General features: G+C 40.1%; 1 protein-coding gene across 2 annotated transcripts in view; it reads right to left on the reverse strand.

Moving 5' to 3' along the window:
* GARNL3 (GTPase activating Rap/RanGAP domain like 3) overlaps positions 1-24,666 on the reverse strand; it is a 1,096,377-nt gene that overhangs the window by 152,496 nt on the left and 919,215 nt on the right. For both annotated transcript variants that reach the window (XM_086920961.1, XM_086920960.1), the window contains 4 exons: positions 24,171-24,197; positions 20,304-20,379; positions 16,224-16,322; positions 1,049-1,152 (listed from right to left, as the gene is read on the reverse strand). In XM_086920961.1, coding sequence (XP_086777087.1) covers positions 1,049-1,152; positions 16,224-16,322; positions 20,304-20,379; positions 24,171-24,197 — 306 coding nt within the window. The remainder of the gene's footprint in view (positions 1-1,048; positions 1,153-16,223; positions 16,323-20,303; positions 20,380-24,170; positions 24,198-24,666) is intronic.

Consider the following 24,666-nt stretch of genomic DNA (forward strand, 5'->3'; position numbering starts at 1 on the left):
CCACGTATTTATGTTTGTGTAGGTAGGTATCAGGAAAGGGATGTTTCATAGAGATTTGCAACTGACTCATTGTCAGTGCCCACAACACGATTTTCCTAGATGCTGTTAGTTTATTTTGTCTGGCATTGTGATTAAAGTGTTGTTCATTAGAGTTATTAATACAAAATGCAAGTAAATGATTGACCATCTTCAATTTGGAAGCTTCAATTAAAATTGGGGCTGTAAAAGAATTTCGTTTTGGATAGCACTCATTACATAGATTAGGGTTTCATTAGTGTTTGGTGGGCGGTTCATCTTGCTGGTAGGTCGGCAGACAGCATGGCCGCCACTCTCTGGAGGAGGACTGCCTAACAGGTGAGGACATCCCTGCCATGCAGGTGAGGATCTCTGTGCCTTCCTTGGAGCTGAGCGTTGGCAGCTACACTGAAGGCACTGGTCCTTAGTCAAGTGGGGACTGTGTTTGATGGATGCCTTGGCAGAGGGCTTTGATCTCAAAGCAGAAGGTTTTTCTTCTACGAACAGAACAAAAACAATTGCTCTGATGCTCTCCCTGTGTTATGGCGCAAGCATGCATTTTCCCTTCCTGGGCCTGCAAAGTCTTGCATCTTAGTTTCGCGTAGGGAAAACGAAGGACTTCCCTGAAAAGCGTGTAGAGAGCAACACCTTGAACTGTCAGCCCAGTGACAGACAAGCTATCAGGTTTTACACCACCAGCAAAGCTGTGCCTCAACCAGCCTTAACCCAGTGCTTCCCTGACTAAATAGAGCAGAAGAACTGCAAGTCTGGTGAGGCAGAAACACCACTGACCTATTATGGTGCTCCCTTTCTGCCAACCCCTACATGATCCTCTTAGATTTCTGCAATTCATAATCATAATGTCATTTGACCTTAAAGGTTGTTCAGAACTAAACCACAACAGGTAGAAGCCTAAAAGATGTGAGCTTTCTATGTAAATATGCTGCATTTTTATTATCAATGTTTAAAATGTAAGAGTTGTAAATATTACATGAAACTGGATGTGTTCCATGGGAAATATCGTTAAACATACCTGTTGCTTGTTTTCTTTAGAATATGGTAACATGGTTGAAACATGAAACATGATCTCGTGACCTTGGTATACTGTGTAGATGGAATGGATTCCTGTTGTGTCATCTGTCCAGAAAAAAGAAATTGGTTAGTGGTTAGATAAAGCCCGGGGCATGAGAGTGTTAGACAGCAACAACGTTCACAAACATTCATAATACATACACACTGTAAACAACAGGTAAAACTGAACAATAGTTAACAATCGTAAAATCAGAGTAACAGGCAAAGCATTCTAAACTCTGAAGGTGCTCTTAATAAGTTCTTTGTGAGTGAGAAAAAAATGCATATCTTGTTGATATGCACACAAGCACACAAGGACGTTTTTATCATCATAGGGAGCGGGGAGTGTAGCATTTCAAATATGAAGGATAAGTGTTTTGCTCTGGAGAACCTGTCTCAGAAACTGGTTTCTACTATTTTTTGCAATGTATCGCATTCACAGAACTGCATGAACTACGGCTGCTAGGAATGGGGATGATCTGCAGACTTTGGAACTGTCCCTTCCACCTCTCCTCTCACCACTCTTGACCTGGGGGCGAGCTGGAGGATCAGTCGGGCGTCGCTTCCCTGTTACTCCATGACCGATGCTCTAGATGGAACTTTGACGATGCCCCCTGGGCGGAAACCATAACTGTCTGTACTTACCGCGGTGCCCAAGCAACCTTGGCTGATGCCCGGTGGAGCTGTCCTATGCAGCTATAGAGGAGTTTGGCCCTGGTTCATCCCTCAGCAGTCACCTACCCAGCCAAACATTGGACATTGTTTTCCTCATCCCCCCGTTGTGCTTCCTACCTGCATTCCTTACCCCTTTTTTACCTTTCCCCCTTTACCTATCACCCCCTGTAAGATGTGTGTATGCGCTAATAATTCATATTATTCTGTAATCTCATGTTTTACTCCCATGTCTATACTTGGCTTTGTAATTTATGCAACCTGTAACTTGATGATCCTCATGTAAATCGCTCTGAAACCTCCGGGTCTAGCCAGCGCTGCATAAAACTTTGATAACAATAATAATAATAATAATAATAATAATAATAATGAATATCTTTGATGTGGATCCTGATGATAGTTGAAATGTACAACTTCCTTCCAAGGTTGGGCTGAGAGACAGTATGAGGTGGTTTGCCAGCCTCAGGTAATTGAAAAATTCTTAAATAAAACCCATACATGTATACATACATACATAGAGGAGCTTTGGGCCAGCTCTCTTCATTCATTGGTCTGTTTAGCTGTCCTTTACTTTTTGTTTCTGCCCACCTCAGCTTGGAGCACAGCACCGTGGGTCAGCTCACTTCAGTCTTTGGCCTCCTGCCTTACGACAGACGACATTTTAACTAATCACACGTGTATATCCTCAAAAAAGGCCAATCCCTTGCCATGTTTGTTTTCCTTCCATTTGTTATCCTTTTCTAATTTTGTACAGTCAAACTTGTATGTTTAAACAATATTGCGAGGTACAATAATTCGAAGCCAATAAAACATTTTCTCTGCAGCAATAATAATCATATTTTCTGGTGCATTAAAACTAAAATGGGTTTCTACACTGCCCTAAATACACCTCTCTGGTCAGAAGCTTCCATATTGTTCTACACAAATTATATATAATGGTTATTTTTAAAGATAAAAATAGTATTACTATTATATGTTTGCCAAGTGTAGGTGATGGCATGTTTGCTTTTTTAGATCGTTTTTTCATGGCATCTCCTTGTAATGGAAAAATAACCATTGCTCCAGCTTGCACAGCCCACATCTAGTGGCTTTGTCAATGCTTGTCTTACTTTGGGTCAATGGAGATCCAACTGAGTTTTCTTTTCCCACTTATACTGACTATTGTCACATTTTGTGCGTTTTTCTGCTTCCCCACTCTCACTCACCGCTCAAGTGCCATGAGATTTTGTTTTGATGCTGGTATAGGAGACCCATAATCCCAACCCCCTTTTCCTCTCTGTCCTTCCTTTCCCGTCCTTCATACTCTTTTTATAAATGTGATAATCCCATTTGACAGAAGCCACCTGAACAATCCTCGCATTCCCACAATCCTCGCATTCCCACAATCCTTCTCCTTGGCCACTTCCTCGATGCCCCTTGCTCCACCTTCTCTCTCTCTCCTTCACTCATTTCACCCTCCTCTCTCTCTCTCATTTTCTATTACTATCTGTATTTTTTATTTCCTTTTCCTTCCTGCTAATATTTCTATTTTCTTTACCACTCACTTTCTGCCTCCTCTCCTCCATCACTTTTTTCAATTGTCTTAATTTTCTCCATCCACTCTTTGGTGCTTCTTCCTTCTCCAGGTCGTAGAAAACAGACTACCATAACACGATGTTACTATCACTATGTCCCAAATTTCTTTCTAAATTTTTAAAAATATATGTTCTATTCATACAAATCGTAATATTTCCATTATTGTAAGTGGTTTTCTGAGTTCTTTTACACATCCAATCAACGATGAAGTAGTGTGGCTCACTGGTTAGAGGCGGCACACCCGAGAGCAGAGGATGCCCCGGGACCAGGGTTCGATTCCCGGCGCAGCAGGTTTCTGGACCAGGGTCAGCGGACTCAATAATTCTCTCGCCTCGGTGCCCACTCTGATCAGCGATCACACTCGGCAACTCTGGGCATTAGCTTGCCTCATCTTCACTAACGGCCCCACCAGACCGCCGGGGATGCCTGGTCTCACCCTGGAAATACCCATTAAGGGACCATCTCTCAGGGAAGCCAGGAAGGGTTTCACAGCGGTCGAAGCGCCTTGGGACCCTCCGGGTAAGTAGTGCGCTATATAAATGCCTATACATTTACATTTACAATGATTAAAATTAAAATTAGTTTAGGAATAATCTTTCATTAAAATAGTAATTCTTTAAAATAAATGTTCTCTTGATAGATGCTTTAAAAGTTTAGATTTACTACATATCAGTTCTCTAGAATAGGTTTTAATTTACAGAATACACTCACAGGAAAGGTCTACAAGAAAGGCATTCAGTTTTTAAGTGTAATGTAATCCAACACCCTATGTAGGAAATTGGGATGTCAGTGTTTTCTTGCTTCCATTAGCCACCAGTCTTGTTCCTCTAGGAATATTTCTCAGCTTCTAGAAATTAAGAAATTGCAGTGTGAAAGTCTTCTGTCAAATAGGCAGAAGCAATATTTATTATTTCTGTCCATAAAAGCAGTATTTTGCGTTGCCCTACATATAGTTGGTAAGTCGCAAATGACACCGTCCTGCTAATTCTGCTTTGTTAAGGCAGAGATAGGAATTCAGGGGCATATTATCAAGGGGGTTTATCACTGCTTTTTTGGCTTTAAAAGCCAAGAAAGCGGAGATAAAATTATCTCCCTATTACCTAGCTGTCGCTAACACCAGTTAGCGATAGCTAGTAGGAGATAGGGACCATCTTGGGCCCCGCTTTGCATGTCAGTGATATTTATCACTAATGACATGCAAAGTGGGCGTGCCAAGATGTTAGCGACTGGAAACAGTCGCTAACATCACTATCTCCTATTACCAACTTTTGGAGATATTCGCGCTAAGCGCAAATATCTCCAAAAGCTAACACCTGACCCTGAGCAGTTCTTAGCCATGTTATCCAATGGTAGGTGGATAACATGGCTAAGAGCATTAGCTCGGTAATGCATGAATATCGCGGACTTTTCAGTGATATTCATGCATTTCGGCTGATTTTTATCGCTTAGGAGATAAACCTTGATAATAGCAAGGCTCCTAAGCGATAAAAATGGCCGCAGCTCGGCGATAAAAATATCGCTGCTAAACCAACATAGCGATAATTATCGCTAGTTGTTGGTAATATGTCCCTCATTCCACATAGTAAATGCGTTTCATGCATAACAGTACAAGTGACACTCAATTCAGTTAAATACTCTGTAGTCAAGAGCATAGGGCACTACTCACATACGCATGTAAATGTAAATGTAAATGTGGCGTATTTGTATAGCGCGAACAGTGACCCGGAGGCATCCCGGCGCTTGTACTCCTACCACAAGGGAACCCCTCCTGGCTTTTCCTTGTGGGGTGTCCACTCCTGGGCATCCCATGGTGAAACCCGGCATCCCTTGTGTATCAGGGGGCCTTTGTGGAGACTAAGCAAGCTATTGCCCAGAGTTGCAGCGTGGGACCCATGCTTAGAATCGGCACTGAGGCGAGAATATTCGGTCAGAGGAATTTAAGCCCGAAACCCGCTGAGGCGGGAATCGAACCCTGGTCCCTGGCCAGCGTTCTGCATCAAGGTCTGCCGCTCTAAGCATTGAGCCACACTTCTCCACCATTGAGCCACATACATGTTATAGTACATGCAAATACATTGCAGAAATGTTTTATGTACGCTTAAATGTGAATTGTCACCAAAACCCCTATAATATACAGGAAGTATTCAAATACAATTAGAATTTAATGTGCCTTTCTGCACTTTTACTAGTAGGGAGTTGGACATTTCTAGGCCAGCTCACAAAGGCACATAAGAGTACATAACAGAGTACTCCTATTGTTCTAATCTTCAGACTTATAAACGATTTTGTAAATTAGCCTCTTAAATGTCAACTTTTTCCTGAAAGTAGAAGAAACTATGGATGCATAAAGCATTTTTACAATCAATCACAACACTCTGATTCTGAGGTTGTGACCACAAACATGTGTTTTCTAATGCATCAATCCCAGCTCACAAGTTGGTAAACTTTTGTGACTCCTAAAATGAGGTTGCATACTCACACCGACTCGGTCTTTGGAATGGTGTATTGTGGGCATCCCATCTTAATACTAAACTAGTATGTGATGCATCTGATTTGCAACTGTAATCCACTCAAAACTCAGAGTTGGGGTGGTGATCTAGTTGCAAAAGGGAAGGGATCCACCATGGACCCTTGCCCTATATGAATTTATCACATATTTTCTTCGAATTGCCAGTTCTCCAGGGGCCAACTGCCAACTCTGTAACAAACTATAAAAAAAAACAGAAAACTTTTCTCTTCATATGCAACAGGCTGAATTAAAATAAGATGTTTACTCTATATAAAGGCATATAAATATGATATCTGCTGGCACTAGCAGGTAAAAATCCCTGTGATGGCAACCAATCACAGTGAGTGGCATTTTGTGACGTACCTCATTAATATCCACAAAGTTGATTAGATTGCACCCCACTCCAAACCACAATTTTGCAAATCGACATATTAGTACATAAATCTGTCCGTAAAATGCTATACTGGTCACAAAAACAGTGGGTGCAAATTGCGACCAGTTTTTTGTGATCAGTATTTAGGACATCAGGTCTTCAGTTTTGTAAAAGCAGTTTCCGAAAACTACAAGCAACCGATTCGTCATTGGAATGTAACCAGTTTTTAATACACATGACTCCATCACTGGGACTCTGTGTAGGATATCATTTAGTTTCTCCCACATAATCATTGTAAGAAAGTAAATTATTAATTAGGGTGGATGGTTGTCCACCACAAGTAATAAAGTCACTAGCCAGTTCAGTACAGGAAAAGGTTTCATTAATTTAAACCTGAGCTCAAACCCTAGTGGCTATTTCAGAGAGCTGGTGGGCTTAACTTAGAAAACAGGATGAGTTAAGCACTTGGAAGCATCAAAACAGTTAAAAAAGTCAAAAACACCATACAAACAAAATCCCACTCCAATTTACAACAATAGAAAAGAGGTGAATCAACCAAATAGTAATAAAATTACAAAGATCCGTTAAGGAGAACTTGAGATATGACATTTTAAAGATTTAAGAGAAAAAAGAACGAAGATAAAATATATGGAATGGAAGTGAAAATCCTCCAGGGAGCAAGGTTGGAGGAAGTCCTCTCAAACACAAATAACCATTGAGCAAGGTCCCACTGAAGCTGTTGTTTTCAACGGAAAACATTAAGTGGGAAATGTTAAGATTTTGCACCCACAGAGGTCCTCTCGTCAGCTGGATACTTTTGGCGATTTTGCCAGGTCCAGGTTCCTACCTTCAGAACTTTGGGCCTCATGTGCGAAGGTATTTTGCATTTTCCTAACAGTGTAAATCGTAATTCCAGGCCATTAGCAAATTAAAAATGCCATTTTGAAATGTACAAAAGGCATTTTCAGAGGTGCACAATGCAATTTCCAGCCAGTGGAAATCACATTTTAGAAATGACTACATACAAAATTGCAAATCGGGATTTCCAATAGAGATTCACAAATACCATGAACAAAATATTTCCTAGTTATGAATAGTTGCAAAATAACAGTTTAGGGAATGCAATTACCATCAATTACTGTAGTGAAGGCAGACCCCTGCTTGCACACATTGCTATGTTCTTATTTGGAAATCGTAATTTTGTGATTTCCAAAATAGCGACTTCCTATTTGAAATTGAGAATCTGTAGAAATCGACTTTTACATACTTCTCATTTTGTGATTCCCTAATAACGATTTCTACAAATATGCAATTTTTGGAAATCAAAAAAACAAACTTTCAAACATATGACCCTAAGTCTCTTTTATGGAGCTTAGATTCCTCCAGCTGGGCCATCCAGCAGACTGTATCAGGAAAATGTACACTTAAGTTGGCTAGGCTTGCCTCAAGGATCAGCTGAACTGTATTTTCATGCGGCAAAGAGCTTCGGGAGGGGCCAACCTGATATTCTTGCCCATCGAGGTCACACCTTCGGTCACAACTTGGGTGGTTGTTTCAGGTCTCCCGGAGGTTTAGAAGTCCAAAATATTTCAGTAATTTCTGAAAAAGTCCATATTGACACAACTAAGGTCCACAGGACTTTAGGGACAGTCCTTGGCGATTAGGACTAACTCCAGGAGAGGCCACCAGCAGGGTCCAGCTCTCTTCTAGTTTCACTGTGTCACCCTAGGGAAAAGGCCTTGTGCCACATTTTGTATCCCTGTAGCCACACATAAGTCAGTCATCTTACTGGTCATTGTCCTAGTTACACGTGGGAGCAGGTCCAACCCTTCAGGTCTCCTCTCAGGTCTCAAGCAGCAGGTGCAGGTTTTCAGAGGAGCTGGTGGTGAGGTTTATTTTTGTACAATTCAGTAGCCAATGGGTGGGGGTGATTCCTGTGCACTCTATAACCAATAGTGAAAATGGTCCCACGGGCAACTCGATGTGCCAGTGAGAGGTGTATTTTGGGGAATTAGCAGCCCTCTCCTCCTAACCTACACTAAAATGGTGCTGTGACAGCCTCCCTTTGCTACTGGGCTGGTGCGCTAATAGCTAACTTCATCAAGTCTGCCCTAACACTAAACCATGATAGAACTGACTTCACTTCTATCTCTTTTGAGTTATTGAAGTATGTTGTAACTCCCCAGCTGCCCTTACTGTGCTGATATGAATCACACTCTCCACAGCCTATTCTATTACCAGGCCTAGGCTATTGTTTCTGCTCTGGGTGCAGATTTCACACCTCATTAAGATCAAGAACTGGTGGGGCAGGTGCTGGCAGGCTTATCCAAACTAGTCGCCAGGATCTTCAGGCAAAGGAAATTGTAAATTAAAAAAAAATCCTTTTTATTTATTACAAATCTAACTTCACCATTGAATTGGATTTTTAATAAATAATAAAAATAGAGGTGGGACCATTTTTCTAGCTTGTTCTAAACATGAGATATAAGAACTAATCCTTAATATGCACTCAAATTATCCTTAAAGGACTGCCAGAACCAGAGTGCCTTGTCATGGTATGGAAGTGGTAATATAACATTTCTACATGCGCCATATTGAAATAAATTGTGCCCTACCGCGTGGGCTACAAAGACTACATAGGGGTGACATCAATATTTAAAATGGAAGTTTTTTTCCTGTCAAAAGGATTATTTGACAGGTTATGCTACAGGTTTAAGCTTCAATAGTAAGGGTACATTTGTAGGCCTGAAGCCATGTTTTCCTTGACATGTCAGTAGATGGCACAATACGTCTACAGGTGGTATTTTATTGTTCTTGCCACTCGTGTCATTTCTGCACCATATACCACAACCTTATAAGAGTGCTAAATGTGCCAGCCAAAGTTTAACCAATTTCTGCATGTTTTATAGCTCAGAGCACATACTCTGGAAACTGGACTGTGGTGCTGCAGTGAGCCTAAAAAAAGGAATACAAATGAGCAAAAACCAAGGTGACCAAGCAAAATGTACATTTTCTGACTCACATGAATGGCAAAGCAAAACTACCCAACGACATCCACTAGTGGACACATACACACATTGAGTAAGACAAGAACACATGACAGTAGAGTGAACTGGGAAGACCTCCACTCTGAAAATGTTTATCAATGAGAGCAATTAGACTACGGTGCTACTATGATCACTGATTTGCCCTCTTACAATGGTATTAGGGGTCGAAACGTGAGACATCATAAACAGGATAATTTTTCTTATTTCTGTCCTCCAAGTGCTTTCGTGCAGTTGTTAGTAAAACAAAATTATTAAATGTAAATACAATTAGTATAATGTTTAAATGCATTTATGTTAGAATAATTATAGTTTCAAATAAAAGTAGAGTCAATTTCGCTGCACTCTTTAATTAAATTTAGGATTAAGAGTAGGTTTCGGGTTTTGGGCTAGTGGTAGTCTTAGTGTTATGGCTCAGGGATTGGATTAATTCTAGGATTAACCTTAGGCTAAGTGTCACAGCTGTGATTAATCACAGGGTAAGATCCAGTCTTATGCTAAATACTAGGGTGAGTCTTAAGCTTACCATTAACAATAGGCTAAGGATCAAGGCGTATGGTTAATGTAAGCCTTAGGGTCAGGGAAAGGGGTTTATGCATTATGACTACGGTCAGGGCACAGGAATAGGGCCTGCATTATGCTTAGGGTCAAGACTATACCCTGTCATAGATGTGGTGTTAATTTGGGGTATGTGATAGGGTTAGATTTAGGCTCAAGGTTATCGCTGTGCCTAGGTTCAGAGTTTAGCATGTAGATTAGGCTTCGGTTTAATACTGGTTCATTAAAACTACTGCTTACCACGTTTTTAGATTGCCCGTTCAGGATTCCAGTCATAACCATTGTGATCATGTTTGTATTATTTTTATCCCATTATTATTTATACCTTTTGTACAGCATTAGCGCTGAGAAAATATAATCTCGTCATCATGTTACCTTAAGTATTAATGCTTCATTCCACATGAATGTTACAATGTGCACTGATATACTACATTGTTAATTTTGGATATGATATGTATATTAACCTGAGGTGTTCATTGTCCTTAATATTCATGGTAAATTCCATGATTCCTGAAGGCCTAGAATCCTTTTTATTTGCGGTATTGTATCTGTAAATTACCTTCATCTGGTTGTAAAGAGTAACCTCACTTTCAATGTTGACAAATAGAAACACGATTTTTTTAAAATAGGGAATGCAGCAGTGTGTTTATGTATTGCATTGTTTATTTCAAGGACTTATCCCATTCTCTCCATGAGAAGATCCTGCTGCCTGCTCATTTTTGTTGAAACAACAATTTCTGTCATGTTTATGCTCCATAGACTTGTATTGTTAGAAAAGTGTATAAGATCCATCTCAGACTGCATGCATTTTAGCATGACCTGCTGCAACTGGCTTTTGAGTGAGAGCTCAGCTCAGTTGAAATGACAATTGTTGCTTAATTATTTGCTGTACCACTTGTTATTTCTGCATTAAATACATGTTATGGTTTTAGTTCTTCCCACATGGTTTGTTTTATTTTAACACAGCTTATGTGTTAGGTTCTAGAACTGCATTAGCCGTCTTTTTATGAAATACAATAATCGAAGTCTTAGGGGCCTATTCACAAGGGTATGTTCACAGTTGTTTTGGTTCACAGTGACATAGTATAAACCCATTCATCCTGCCATCACATATGTCTTCTTTTTTAATGAAGGCTCTTCTTCTTGTTACATGCCACATCTTCCAGGGGGTGGGAGAAAAATTGTGCATGCCTCAACTACTAGTCCCTTGAATGGTTTGATAGATACCCTCTGGAAAACTCATTATTGTTGCTGTATTTGAGGGCAGAGTCAGTTCCTGTGGCCCCCACTCCCACAATCATCCCTTGCATCAGGAGATGCTCTCCCAGCCACCTATGCTTCTTAAAGTATTCCGCAATACATGTTTTGTGAACATTCTGAGATTAAATGCATCCCTTAAGGTATGTTGCAAAAAAAATATTTAGGCATTACCAGATTATGAAATGACGAAGTCAGTGTATCCGGTCGGGATCCACAGAAACCACAATGAACAATGTAATTGAAAGCACCTTGATTCAATTGGATGTGCACATTTTTCTACATTTTCACTCTTGGATACTTCTTAAATCCAGATGGTCACGGTATACATAAACTTAACTCTTCAAGGCCCACCTGTGACTCTATTGTAGAACACACATGTATAGCAAATATTGAATGAATAGACATCAAACTACACAAAGAGGGTATTCTGAGTAAATGTCTCTCTTCATGGTAAGAATGGTTTAATTCCTTTCCATATTTTTTCTGTAACAGAGAGTAATTTTCACATGATCCCAAAAAATAAAAAATACTACTTTATGGACCCCCTAGTTTAACTTAACACCTCTTTATGGGTTCAAAATGAAACTTAAAATAAGAAAACTAATGTAAACATGCTAATGAGCGATAAGATTTCATGCAGATTTGTCAAAAACTATTGGCAAGTTTAAAACTCCCTTTTACCTCACCCCCCTTGACAGATTAGTTGGTAAACTAAGCTCCATGGGCTGAATATCTGCTGAATTTTATGAAGAGTCTTGAAAAGCACCAAAGTTGCAAGCTAATCAGAAAAAAATATTTGGCTAAAAATCACAATTTTGTTTCCAAGTTATTTGAAGAGGAATTTTAATTATAAAAAATAAAAGATTCAAAATAAAAATTTTAATCATCGCGTTTGTGTACAGATTGTACCTTATTTGACTTCCAACACTTTTGCTTTTTAACAAAACCTGCTGGATGGATTTTCACAACACCAAAATTTGATTGTTAGATAGATCACGCTGCTTCACCTCGTAATGAGATTAAAATTGTTCTCTGTAATGTCTATTCTTTGCATATTTTTTCAATAATGCAGGTTTCATCTTAGTAAGAATACCTCACACCTATTAATGATCACCAACAACATATATTTTAAACTCAAAATCTTTTGCTTTTTAAGAAGACCTTCTGGATCAATTTCCATGAAACCAAAATTGGATTGTGAAATGGACGAGGCTTGTTCACCACATCCAAATTTTGTGCAAATCCAACAAGCATTCTTGTGCTAAATGAAAAAGAATTACCCTTCGGTAATCAACATGGAGGATAATTTGCTGTTTGGTTTCCCCTACTATAATCCTTTGACCCTTTGATGGATGTTCATTGCAAGTCCCTTGCCATCAACAGTTCATGTAAGTCTTTGAGCAGTGGAGTATGCAATATATATATAAAACAGATTGTGCTCCTTTCAAAACTAAAGGACCAACAGGAAGTGGTGCATACGTTGGTGGAGTGCGGTGACAATAACGTTTCTGTACTTAAAAGTTCTATGTGAAGCACTCTCAGGACCAGGAAAAGATAATTTGCAGGAATCCGTTTATTAACACATTATGCATCAAACAGCGAAATCCCATTTCTGCCTCCGTCCTCTTAGTTTGCTTTCATGTGAATTGGTGTGGGGGCCTGAAATCTCCAAACACGAACTCCTTGCTGCTAGCAAAGAATAACACACACTCTCCAGGAGTCCTGATGAAAAACAATTAATCATGGGCAACAACTCAATGTGTTTCGGGAACACTGGTTCTCTTGATCACCAGTGCATTCCAACAGTGAAAATGGACTAATAAACACCAACAAGTGACATATTAGAAAGATAAGCAGGCTACTTACCCAAGTAGCTCTGGTACTGCTGCTAATAGCCATGGTCCTATCACGTCTAGATTACGCCCATGGAACTTACCTTGGCCTACCACTGGGTCTCACAAAACGCCCACATATGGTACAGAACTAAGTGGCTAGACTGACTCATCACTCAGCAACTCCACCCCAACCATCATGGAAAACGATGACCCAAACACAGCAGCCCGAAACCTGCACAGATGGATCTCCGACCGTGCCAACACCATAGCCCCCCTCAATAAAAACAACAACACCCATGCCAAGAAAGCCAGATGGTATACCACCGAACTTCGAGAGTCCAGACACACTTGCCGCCATCTCAAAAAGGACTGGAGAAACACCGAATCCACTGAAGCCTACAACAACTTCAGAGCCACCACCAACGCCCACCACCAACTCATCAGAAAAAAAAAGCGATTGAAGACAGAATCTCCACTCACGCACATAACAGCAAAGCACTCTTCAACATCATCAAGGAGTTTGTCCCACCGACGAGCGAGTCCACCAACATCCCTCCCTTACAAGAACTCTGCGACAAACTCAGCACCTTTTTCCTCCACAAAATCAAGAGCATCTAAGACAATTTCGACGAAGATAACCAACACACTGAACCCTCAACAACTATCCCCAACACCCTGAATCCAGCGATCGACAACTGGACAGCCCTCACCACCGAAGACACACTGAAGACGATGAAGTTAATCCACTTCGGGGCCCCCACGGATCCCTGCCCCCACCATATTTTCAAAAGAGCCGGCGACACCATCGCCCCATGCTCTGCCAGACCATCAACTGCTCCCTGGCAACCAACACGTTCCTAACGACTGGAAACACGCCGAGGTCAACTCCCTCCTGAAGAAACCCTTGGCGGACCACACCGACCTCAAAAACTACAGACCAATCTCCCTGCTCATGTTCCCAGCGAAAGTAATTGAGAAAGTCATCAACAGCCAACTTGCCACATTCATCGAAGAGCACAACATCCTCGACTCCTTCCAATCCTGCTTCAGAAAAAAAACACAGTACGGAAACCGCCCTCCTCGCTACAACAGACAACATCCGCACCCTACTGGACAAAGGAGAAACAGCAGCCCTAATTGTCCTCGACCTCTCAGCGGCATTCAACGCAGTCTCTCACCACACCCTAATACACAGACTCCATGATGCAGGGATCGAAGACAAGGCCCTCAACTAGATCCGCTCCTTCCTCTTTGGCAGAACGCAGCAGGTCAGACTTCCCATTTCCTCTCCGACCCTACACCTACCATCTGCGGAGTTCCCCAGGAGTCCTCCCTTAGCCCTACACACTTCAACGTCTACATGGATCTAATCCCCAGAACCTACGGACTCAACATTGTGTCATAAGCAGACAACAACTAACTCATCCTCTCTCTATCCAAAGAACCCACTACCGCCAGGCACAATTTTCGAGAAGGCATGGAAGCCATCGCCAAATGGATGAAAAACAGCTGCCTACAACTAAACACCAACAAAACAGAAGTACTCATCATGGGCCCAAACCCCGAAGCATGGAACACCTGGTGGCTCCGGGCCCTCGGAAGCCTGCCTAACCCCACGGACCATGCACGCAACCTGGGAATCATCCTGTACTCAGAGCACAAAATGGACTGCCAGATCAACTCCTTATCGTCCTCCTCCTTCCACATCATCTGCCTCCTACGTAAGACCTTCAAATGGATCACCTCGAACACAGAAAGATCGTCACTCACGCCCTGGTCACCAGCAGACTCGACTACGGCAATGCACTCCATGCCAGAATAAACAAAATCCTCACCCGCAAACTAAGGAACATCCAGAACGCCACCGCAAGACTGGTCCTCGACCTGCCAAGACACTGCCACTTCTCCGAGCACCCGCGCACACTCCACTGGCTCCCCATCAAAGCTTGAGTCACCTTCAAGATGCTCACCCACGCCCACAAGGCCCTCCACGACACCGGACCAGCATATCTGAACAGCTGCCTCAAATTCCACGCACCCCAGAGGACCCTACGATCAGCCCAGCTCTCCTACGCTGTGGTCCCCCGCACGAGAATGACCAGATCGGGAGGTCGCTCCTTCTCCTTCCTAGCAGCCTGAGCCTTGAATGCCCTTCCGCTCCACCTCAGACAGACAACATCGCTCCCCATCTTCGTAAGAATCCTCAAAACCTGGCTCTTCCACAGACCCCCCGCCTTGATGGACTGTAGCCTGCTAACCCCTCCCCCCAGCTCTTGAGACCCTTACAAGTGAGTAGTCGCACTTAACAACTGCCTGATTTATTGATTGATTGATTGATTGATTGATTGATTGATTGATACACAAACAGCCCAGGTGGCAACATGCTTCCCCCCTTCTTAAGAAGCTGCACTGGCTCCCCATCCCCCAGCGCTGCACCTTCAAAGTTGGTTGCCTGATTTCTTAAATCTCTGAATGGGCATTGCCCTAAATTCATAGAAAATCTCATTTCCCACTACACTCCCTCACAAAACCTCTGCTTGGCCCAGCTCCAACTTCTGACTGTCCTTACTTTCAAGCTGAAGCGCAACTTTGGCCGCCTCGGTCTGTGGAACTCCATCTCCTTGGAAATCAGGTCAAGCGTTGACCTACTAAGTTTCTGAAAGTCCCTCAAAACCTAGTTATTCATCCAAGCATACGAATGAACTGTTCCCCAGGTCGGCATCCCCCCTAGTACTCAGCGCCAAGAAACCAACCGGTGTATGAGCGCTTTACAAATCTTTTTTAACATAACATAACATAACATAAAGATAGGTGTAGGGCTTCAGGCCTCTCAAGGTAATGCGGGCGCCATCTTAGAATAGCAGATTCAATAGCACTTTCATTTAGAAAAACAGTGTTAATTATGACATATGGCAAAATTCATGGCTCACAGATGATATACACAGGTCAGTATATCAAGATGACTGCTAATACATGATTAATATTATTGAATTAATGAGACTTCCAGCGCCATACTTGTACATGCTAATCTGATAGCTTTTTCTGCAAGAGTACGTGGCTGGAAGAGTAAGCGGTTGGAAAAATATACAAGTACTCAATGTCTCATAGTTCAACCTGTTGTATAATAAAACTCCTGCTCACTTATATGTTGTATTATTTATATGCCATTTCGACATGCAAATACCATGCAACAAGCATGCACAAAAAGAAACTTTATATATACACATATATATATATAAATCAAGAGAGAGAGAAAGACATTAACAGATGTTCCCAGATAGTTTATAGAAAATAATTATCTAAATACTTACTTTTGGTGTCCAGCCCGCCTCTATAGCCTATCCAACTTTTCAGTGTTATTGTATCGCCCATGAGGTTTAATAATTTTTGAAAACTTTCACTCCCAGTTTCTAAAACAAGAGCAGATATGAGTTAATAAGCGATAGATCATTGAACACACATTCTGCTTATATCATTGAACACATTTAAAAATGCAAAGGTATTGGAAAACACAAGAATGTGTGGTTTAAAATTCAAGTATAATTGTTAACATATTCTGATTGGTAATGTTTTTGCACTTTCTAGCTAGTTGTCAAAGGGTTTGTATATGGAACAAAAATGCAGAATTTGACCTTTTCATAATGTCCTGCAACCATTATGAAAGGTTGCTATAAACCCTCAGAAAGCTGATTTTTTTAACAATTTTAATCTCATTTTGATTAGTGTGAAAGACAAATCAAGGATGATTTGGGATATTTGATATTTGACACCTAGATCATAGAAACTTGCATTATTTTACTTTGGCAACTGCTTTTGCTAGAAATTGTTTCCAGTTAGCCCAGTACAATGTGAAAAACCCGCACTAGAGATCTGTAAGTAACCATAGGATATATAAAAATAAAAGATTTATTTAAGAATTCCCAACCTTCCAGCATATATTCTTAATAGTAAATAGTAAAGTAAATGATTCCTAAGCAGCTTGTCAAATGCTCAATTTATTGTTCAAAATTCATACTTAAGTAGAATAACCCCACACAATAAAGAACAATTTCAGAACAGAAAATTAGGAGAGTGCTAGGCCTCATAGTTCACAAATATTATTTGCACTTAAGTGAATGGCAAATCTCTGAAAGTTTCAATAGTTGCCTACAGTCATAAAATATTTGATGACACACATTTTAAGAAACCTTTTGTTTACAAGTTAAAATTCGCTTGGGGAATGCCACCAGCGTGTAATTCAAATAAAACTGTATTTTCCAATGTAAGAAGAGACTTTTGGATGGATAACTATATCACAATCCTTTACTGAACATATGTGTCTTTCTAACTGAATGTCCTTGCAAACAATGAAACAAGTCATTCTTTTAAATATAAAATAGTAAAAGACTGGATACATTTGAAATACACATGTATAAAGAGATGAAAGACGTTTTCTGAAATATCTATTCTTTGCATTATTTTCAACAATGCCGGGTTTCATCTAAGTAAGAACAAGATATACGTTTGCATACTCTTTGCAATAGTCTTCACCAAAATGTATATTTAAAACATATTGTACAACAATAAAAAATCTATTAATGATGTCAAAAATTAAAGTAAGTCTATTTAAAAAAAGATATGTAACACTTTTGAAACAAATTCTATGCAAACATCAAAAACACCCATATAGAAAGTATGAAATATATAAAATAAATTATATTTGTAATTTGAAAAATGAATTCAAATACAAAAGTAGTTCACATTTTTTAAATCTACAAAAAAATGTAAATTAAAAAAACTCTTAATTGTAGTGCAAGTTCATTTTACCTTACAAAATACATTCAATAAATTAGTTTATAATGAGTTTCACAATCACTCCATTCCAAACTTACATTAAACTGTATTAAACTACAGTAAAAATATTTGGTTGTTAAATGTTAATGTAAATTAATTGACTAAAGAGCAAAATGCAAAAATGCTACAGCACTATTAATTTATTTTTTAATTATATCCTGACATGTAAAAAATATAACAAATTTAATTTAAATTATTTTTCTAAATTTACACCAAAAGTAAACTAAAAAATTAATTACTTTATTATGGACTAATACTTATTGAAAGTGATTTAGAAAACAAAGTAAAAGAAATGTAATTCTATTTAATCTTATTAATGTTATACTACTTTAATTTTTTTTAAAGTTTTAAAAACATTTTATAGTCAAATACATACATATTATTTTGGTGGTTTTAACTTTAACTGATATTTATTTGTATTTTTAGCTTATAAAATTTACTTTAATTTAACATTATTTTCTATTCGATTTTATTTGAAGTTCCTACTGCCATTATTTTCTGCAGGAAGGTGTTGAAGGAGCAGTGGTTGGCAGTGTGTTGTGTTGAACTCATTTCTTTATTGGCAGTACTAACTTACACTCCTAAATTTGACTCCAACTTTTTTTCAGGGGGTGGAAACATGTAGTCTGCAATTTTGAGTAAATGTACATTTGGATTTTTTGAAAAGCTAAAAGTAGTAGTTACTTAAAAGTGTAAGAGTAAATCACACTTGTAAGTTACTTTGTGAATAACTCTGAATGTATCTATGTAATAGCTCTAGCACCATGTTGTTATGGAATATGGTCAATTCTCCAAGCATATGAGATATGGGTGACTTAGTCATTGTAGTGATACACAATTCCAACCTGGATTTCGCCACAGCATAATAAACAGATTTGGAACCCATGGCTTTACGGCATTTTATGAATACAAATGAAAGAAATATTGGGCATTAGAATACTTGTAATAGCACATTGTGTATGCCTGTGTTATCTTATGAAAGCGGTATCTATTTGCTTTGCTAATGCTAGCCATTCAATGCAGGCTGTCCCAAAGTGTCACTCTTGAGTAATGCACATATACATTGTTTAACAAGGGAGCAGTAACCATTACTAAATATCCCTCGAGCTTGGGACAAGGGCCTGAAGAGTCTTTCTCACAATCTATCTCACAGGTGCATTGCTGTAAGCCATACTAGATTGTCCATTATCATTCAAAACTGCCTCTTAAATTTCCAGATAGCCAGTAATTGTGAACAAAGCAAACTTGCATTCATTCCACCCCTATGAAATGTATAGGTAGTAGGGTATAGACACATACTCTCACCCTTAACTCTGTGATGGAATTGCATACATTACTACTGGCATGCCATCTCACTCTCATGGGTAACATGGAAAAAGTGCAAGCGCCTGCAGACATCCGCAGGCCCACCCATGGCTGCTCCAGAGTGGCTCATAGCAGCAAATCTTCAGCTGAGAAGAGGGAGCATAGCTGTGTTATGTAGGAAGATGTGAGCTGAACCTAAAAGTGCGCTCTATTCTCAGATGTCTGCCAGCCCACATGTCATAATGGTAAATATGGCAAAATAGGATGTACATTTTAACAAGACAATGTGTGTCTTTCTTTTTTGTGAATTGGATCCATTGATTTTTGTGATCCACTCTTTATTTACAATTATTTCCACTTGTATATTAATATTTTCATATCCAATAAATAACATGAAACCACTAAATGCAACACTGTATGTATAGCTAAAACTAATATTAAGGGCCTTATTATGGCATTGTCGATCCTACAGCGGATGGTGCAATGTACTGTTTTCTGTAGGACCGCCAAAGCTGTGGTGCTGCCACCCAGTAGATAAGGAATAAATCCTGGTCTGGTGGGTGGTGCTGCAATGGAGGTTTGCCAGGCCCATTGAAAAGCCTGACATGCAGAACGTTGTTCTCAGAATGCTGACTGCACCTTCCTGCACGGTGAGTGATAGATGTCATACCATGCTGGAACTGGGGGTGCAAAACCAGGGGAGCCCTACATTTGCCTCACTGCATGCACCCCCAGGCCCAGGAGTGACAGGGAGCCCTGTTAGGGCCCCTTTTGTTACATCTCCCCCACCCTTTGCATAGCTCACAGCCATGAAAAGGGTGGCAGACAGGCAACACCTAATACGCTTGGTGATGCCACAGTAGCACCACCACCATATTAGTGCTCCTGACCACTGCGCAGCTACCGCAGGATCCTTGATCCCCGGCGGATGCAGCAGTCCTTTGGCGGTCTGACCGCCACACTCATAATCCTGCAGGCGGGCCTGCAATGTGGCGATAGTCAAACCGCCACCACGGGTTCGGCGGTCCTATTGACCACTGAACTCGGAATAAGGTCCAAAGAAAAAGTAGGGCTTGTATAAATGTTAAAGGATTGTGCTATATGTAGTAGTATTCTCCAAGGAATACCTCGGATATATAGCAGATTCTTCTTAAGTTTCCATAATGTGAATGAATTCAAACACAGTTATAGAACTCTGTGGACCAAAGAAATTACTCGATTTCAAAACATAATTCAATATGCAAAAGACTTACCATTACTAAACATTTCATCATCTGTAAGTTGCCCTTCTTTGGCATAAAGAACTCCAAACTTGAAATTTACAGAGCCCTTTGAATACAAGGAAAAAACAAGAGATGAAACCATAATCCATTTAATAGAATAAATGATAAACACCGAGTGGGAATAAACTTACATTGGAAAAGGGCCTGTTGAACAGATGACCTGCAGCCTGCTGCAGAGAATCCATTTCCCCTGACTCTCAATGTGCTCCTGGTGAATGCCATGAACATATTTTGATTAATGGAGCCTCCTGTCATGTGTCAGTGCAGATATATTTCAAAAGCCAGACTTCTTCCCTGCCCTGCTTTAAAAGCCTCTTCAGTGACATTAAGATACAGGAAACTCAGGATGAGTTTTCACAACCTGTTTCCTTAACTTCCTTTGAAGGTATTCACTTAGTTGTTACTTTCACTGCTATACTTTGTGATTAAACCACAAACAGATTAAATATCCAGATCATGTCTAACTTGTTTGACGTGCTCGTTGATAAATGTTGTGACAGAAATATAAATACTGCATTAAAAACACATCGAACTTATCATGAAGATACACCCAGTGAAAAAACTCTTGTAGGAGAAGTATTAGAAACAGTAAAACTGAAAACAAGAGAGTATCGTAACCATTAAAAAATGCATGCAGAGAGAGTACTCAACGTATTGTTGATTTTGGCTAGTTTCTGGGTTAATATTTATCTAATCTTTCATTTTTTTTTTTTGTGTGGAGTTTTATATACCGTGAACTAGACCTGAAGATATCAGAGCGCTTTATATGAGCACCAGTTATGTTACAGATGGACACATTCATTTTTGTTAGGCACTAGGAGATTAAGTGATTTGCCTAGAATCACAGAACATTGAGCATCCCTGCCGAGACTCGAACCTGGTTCCCCAGCTCCGAGAGGTCGACCACACTAGCCGTTTGGATTGGGAATGTGAAATTTATAAACCTCAGAAAGAAGTTGTTATCCTTTTCCTAATCCTAGCTATACTTAGGATATGTAATAGGTAATCATGTAATATGATCATAAACAACAAGGATGGGTGGTTTGTAATGTCACCAGAATGCTGAGATGGCAATATAGCACCATATCACATGTTTTGGAGACTTTTTTTAAATTGCAAACAGTAAGTTTAATACTAGACCATGGGGCTTATTACGATGTCGGGTGGACAGTTGCGGATTTGGAAACGACCGATCTTAGGTTGGTGGTTCTGACCGCAGTATTTGGATGTGACCGCCCATAGGGTAGTCAGAAATATCAATTTTTCAATGGAAACTTGTGTGGCAGGTAGAAAAGCCCCGCAGTACAAGCTTCCATTGAAAAATGTATGTTTTCAAATATCCCTGCACTGTATGGCATGCACCTCAGCATGCCTGCCACATGTTGCTGGAATGTTTAGGAGGGCATTCTAGGGCACGTGGGCCTGCTAGTGGCCCCCAAAGTTGCTTCCGACAGCCTTTCCATGTCAGAAAAGCTGACATTGAAATGGCTGTCGGAAATCAACCTCATAATCCCGATGGCAGAGGTCCCACTATTAAGAGATTATGAAGTGTTTCTGATGCGCCGACAGGCTCCTTGAGCCTGTCGGAAGTGCTGTGGACGATCCCTTCTACTGCTGCCTCCGATCGCACGCATTGTAATGTATTGGTCACATTGTGGCACCAGATGCTGGTCAGATCTCCATAGATGAGCTGTCTGTTGGGGACCGACCACCATTGAAATCGGCCCCTAAATTGTTTAGATGCGTTGCAGCTTTGAAGAGCTTTGTTTTAAAAATGTGCATTTTTGTTGAATCTTTTACTACTTCACCATAGCTATAGTGTCATGGATAAAGTTGATATTCATATCTCACTGCATTAAGGTATTCCTAACTTTTGCGTATTAAATACCTATATCGCTGCCTGACTTGGACCGGATCGTTTTATTTTGAACCACCAGTCATTTCCCATCCACTTGCTTTTTTCTTCACGTGTGTTTTGCAGTGGCACCAAAGCAAATGCATGCAGCGATCTGGCTCTCAGCAATTCATAGCTTGTTCTTTATGTTTTTCTCTTGTGTATATGTTTATTTCAATCTCATATTTGACAGGGGCCCCTTTGCAAAGATATGTGTATATTCACCTACTGAATGAATAAAAAATTGAGTGATGGTCAGATGCTGTATAAATGAGAATTTAACATAGAGCTGGGTATCCTAGTCCTAATGAGAGCTGGCGACCCCATCTAGGGGCCACTCTATAGCTGAAACATGTTGACCTCCATGATGCTGGAGGAGTAATGCCCTATGCCTCCCTGGTATGTTTTAATAATTTCATTAGCGGTTCTGCAATAAAGTATTACTTTTGAGAAGGGGCCTGAGCTGTTTAACCTGTAAACAGGTTCTCGCACCACTTGTCCAGGGGAAGCATCCTTTACGACGCAACTTTTACCACACAGTATCTTTGCAACGCAGGTTTTTCAACGCAAGTCATTACAACGACTTGCGCTGGGTGGCGCTCTAGGATAGGTAATAGTTTAATTTACTATCCAACACCTTCCCTACTCTCCACGGGGACTGGAGTTGGAATAGTGAATTAAACTATTCACTATCCAGCACCCCCCAACGCAAGTCGTTGTAACGACTTGCGTTAAAAAACCTGCTTTGTAAAGGCATGCGTGGTAAAAGCATGCGTTATAACAACGTACATCCCTTCTCTAGGAATTACTCCCTGTAAAGAGGGAGCCTATTTGTACTATAACCATTTCTGGCGAATGTGCATCTCATGATGAAGCATGACACCAAGGTTAGTGTGTGAGTGTTTGCCTTAAATTTGTTTGGTATTCCTGGGACTTCCTGAGACATAACCTGGTGTAATTCCTGCACAGGACTCCTAAACATGGTGTTGCAAATGTGTTTGTGTTTATATGACTGCGTCTTGGAGTGTACATTTCACTCACATCCCTCTGGTTCCCTCTATCCCTCTAAATTCAGGAGGTTTGTTAGTAGGTCAGTCTTTTACTAAGCCATATGATTATGACTCACTCCATAAATAGATATCTGAGCAAGCAATTTAGCTACATCTTTAACAGTGCGGTCATCCTTTCTTAGTTTTCCCAAATAAATAGTTTGTAAGACACCAGTTTACAATTTGCACCAGCCTGAATAGGGCATTCTCCACGACAGGATTCGTGCTACAGTCTGAGTGTCTGTGTCTAACCTATGTTCTCCAGATACTCAGCAAGGTAATAATCATCTGGGATTTAGTATATTCCAAATTAGTAAAGGATTCAATACTGTCAGCACATACGATGTACTAAGTGCTTCATTAAATATAGTTGTTTTGAACTTTGCATGTGCTTTGATAAATAGTTTTGTACAGTTGATCAACCAGCATGATCTATAAAACACATAAAGCACAAATAGAATGAAACATCACACCAGCCTCTTGTTCTCTTTCTCTCTCTCTGTCTTTAACACCTGGTTCATCACCTGATTTTGAGTGCTACATAGCATCCCCAACATGCCCTCAGTCAAACCTACTAATAAAGGGGAAGACTGAATACTGTCCAAGTTGATGGCAGGTTAACATATCCATGAATTATGCACTGTTGTCAAATCTATTTCATCCTCCATTTGAATTCGTTTATTAGACATACCTAATGCATTATATTTGTCAAATCAAGCACATCTTGTAGTAGGTTGATTTTGTTCATTATCTAACTAATTTTTCATACATTCTTTTAGGCAAACAATTTTTGTACCAGAATATCAGAAAATCATCCAGGCCTTGTAGAAATAAAAAATGGCCGATGTTGAATTTTGGTATTCGATTTGGAATTGGTGCATGTGTTTAACGTACCTCTTGTTCTTCTAATACCAGCAGGTCCTGTCATTAAAAAAGAAAACAGCAAAAAGTAAGTGAAATGAAAGGAAGAAATAGCTTTGCAAAGCATGAATCTTTAAACAATAAGATGACCAGTATATATTTTAGTGTAGTCTATCTGTGAGTTGATTCTATCTAACAGAGAACTGATTCTTGCAGTCAAGCATTAATAATAATACAGCTAACCTGTCGGGTCCGAGCCTCTAGTTTCCAAACACAGCAACTTTAAACAATTGAATGACACAAGACACTTCTTGAAAGCAATATATTGATTTGTGAAGCTTGCTGACAGTGGATAGTATGTCATGGGAGGGGTCACCTTCTTCCAAATGTGGATTTTGTCAACAGCAGGGGCATGCTGGTACTTGGAGTTCTACGTTCTCGGATCAAAGTAAGGGTCTACTAGTGCCAGTATTCAAAGTGCTGATTAAAAAACACAGGTCAAGACGGCTACTTAGCAACATGCTTAGCA

Source organism: Lissotriton vulgaris, chromosome 5 (genome assembly GCF_964263255.1).
Source record: "Lissotriton vulgaris chromosome 5, aLisVul1.2, whole genome shotgun sequence".
Taxonomy (NCBI): Eukaryota; Metazoa; Chordata; class Amphibia; order Caudata; family Salamandridae; genus Lissotriton; species Lissotriton vulgaris.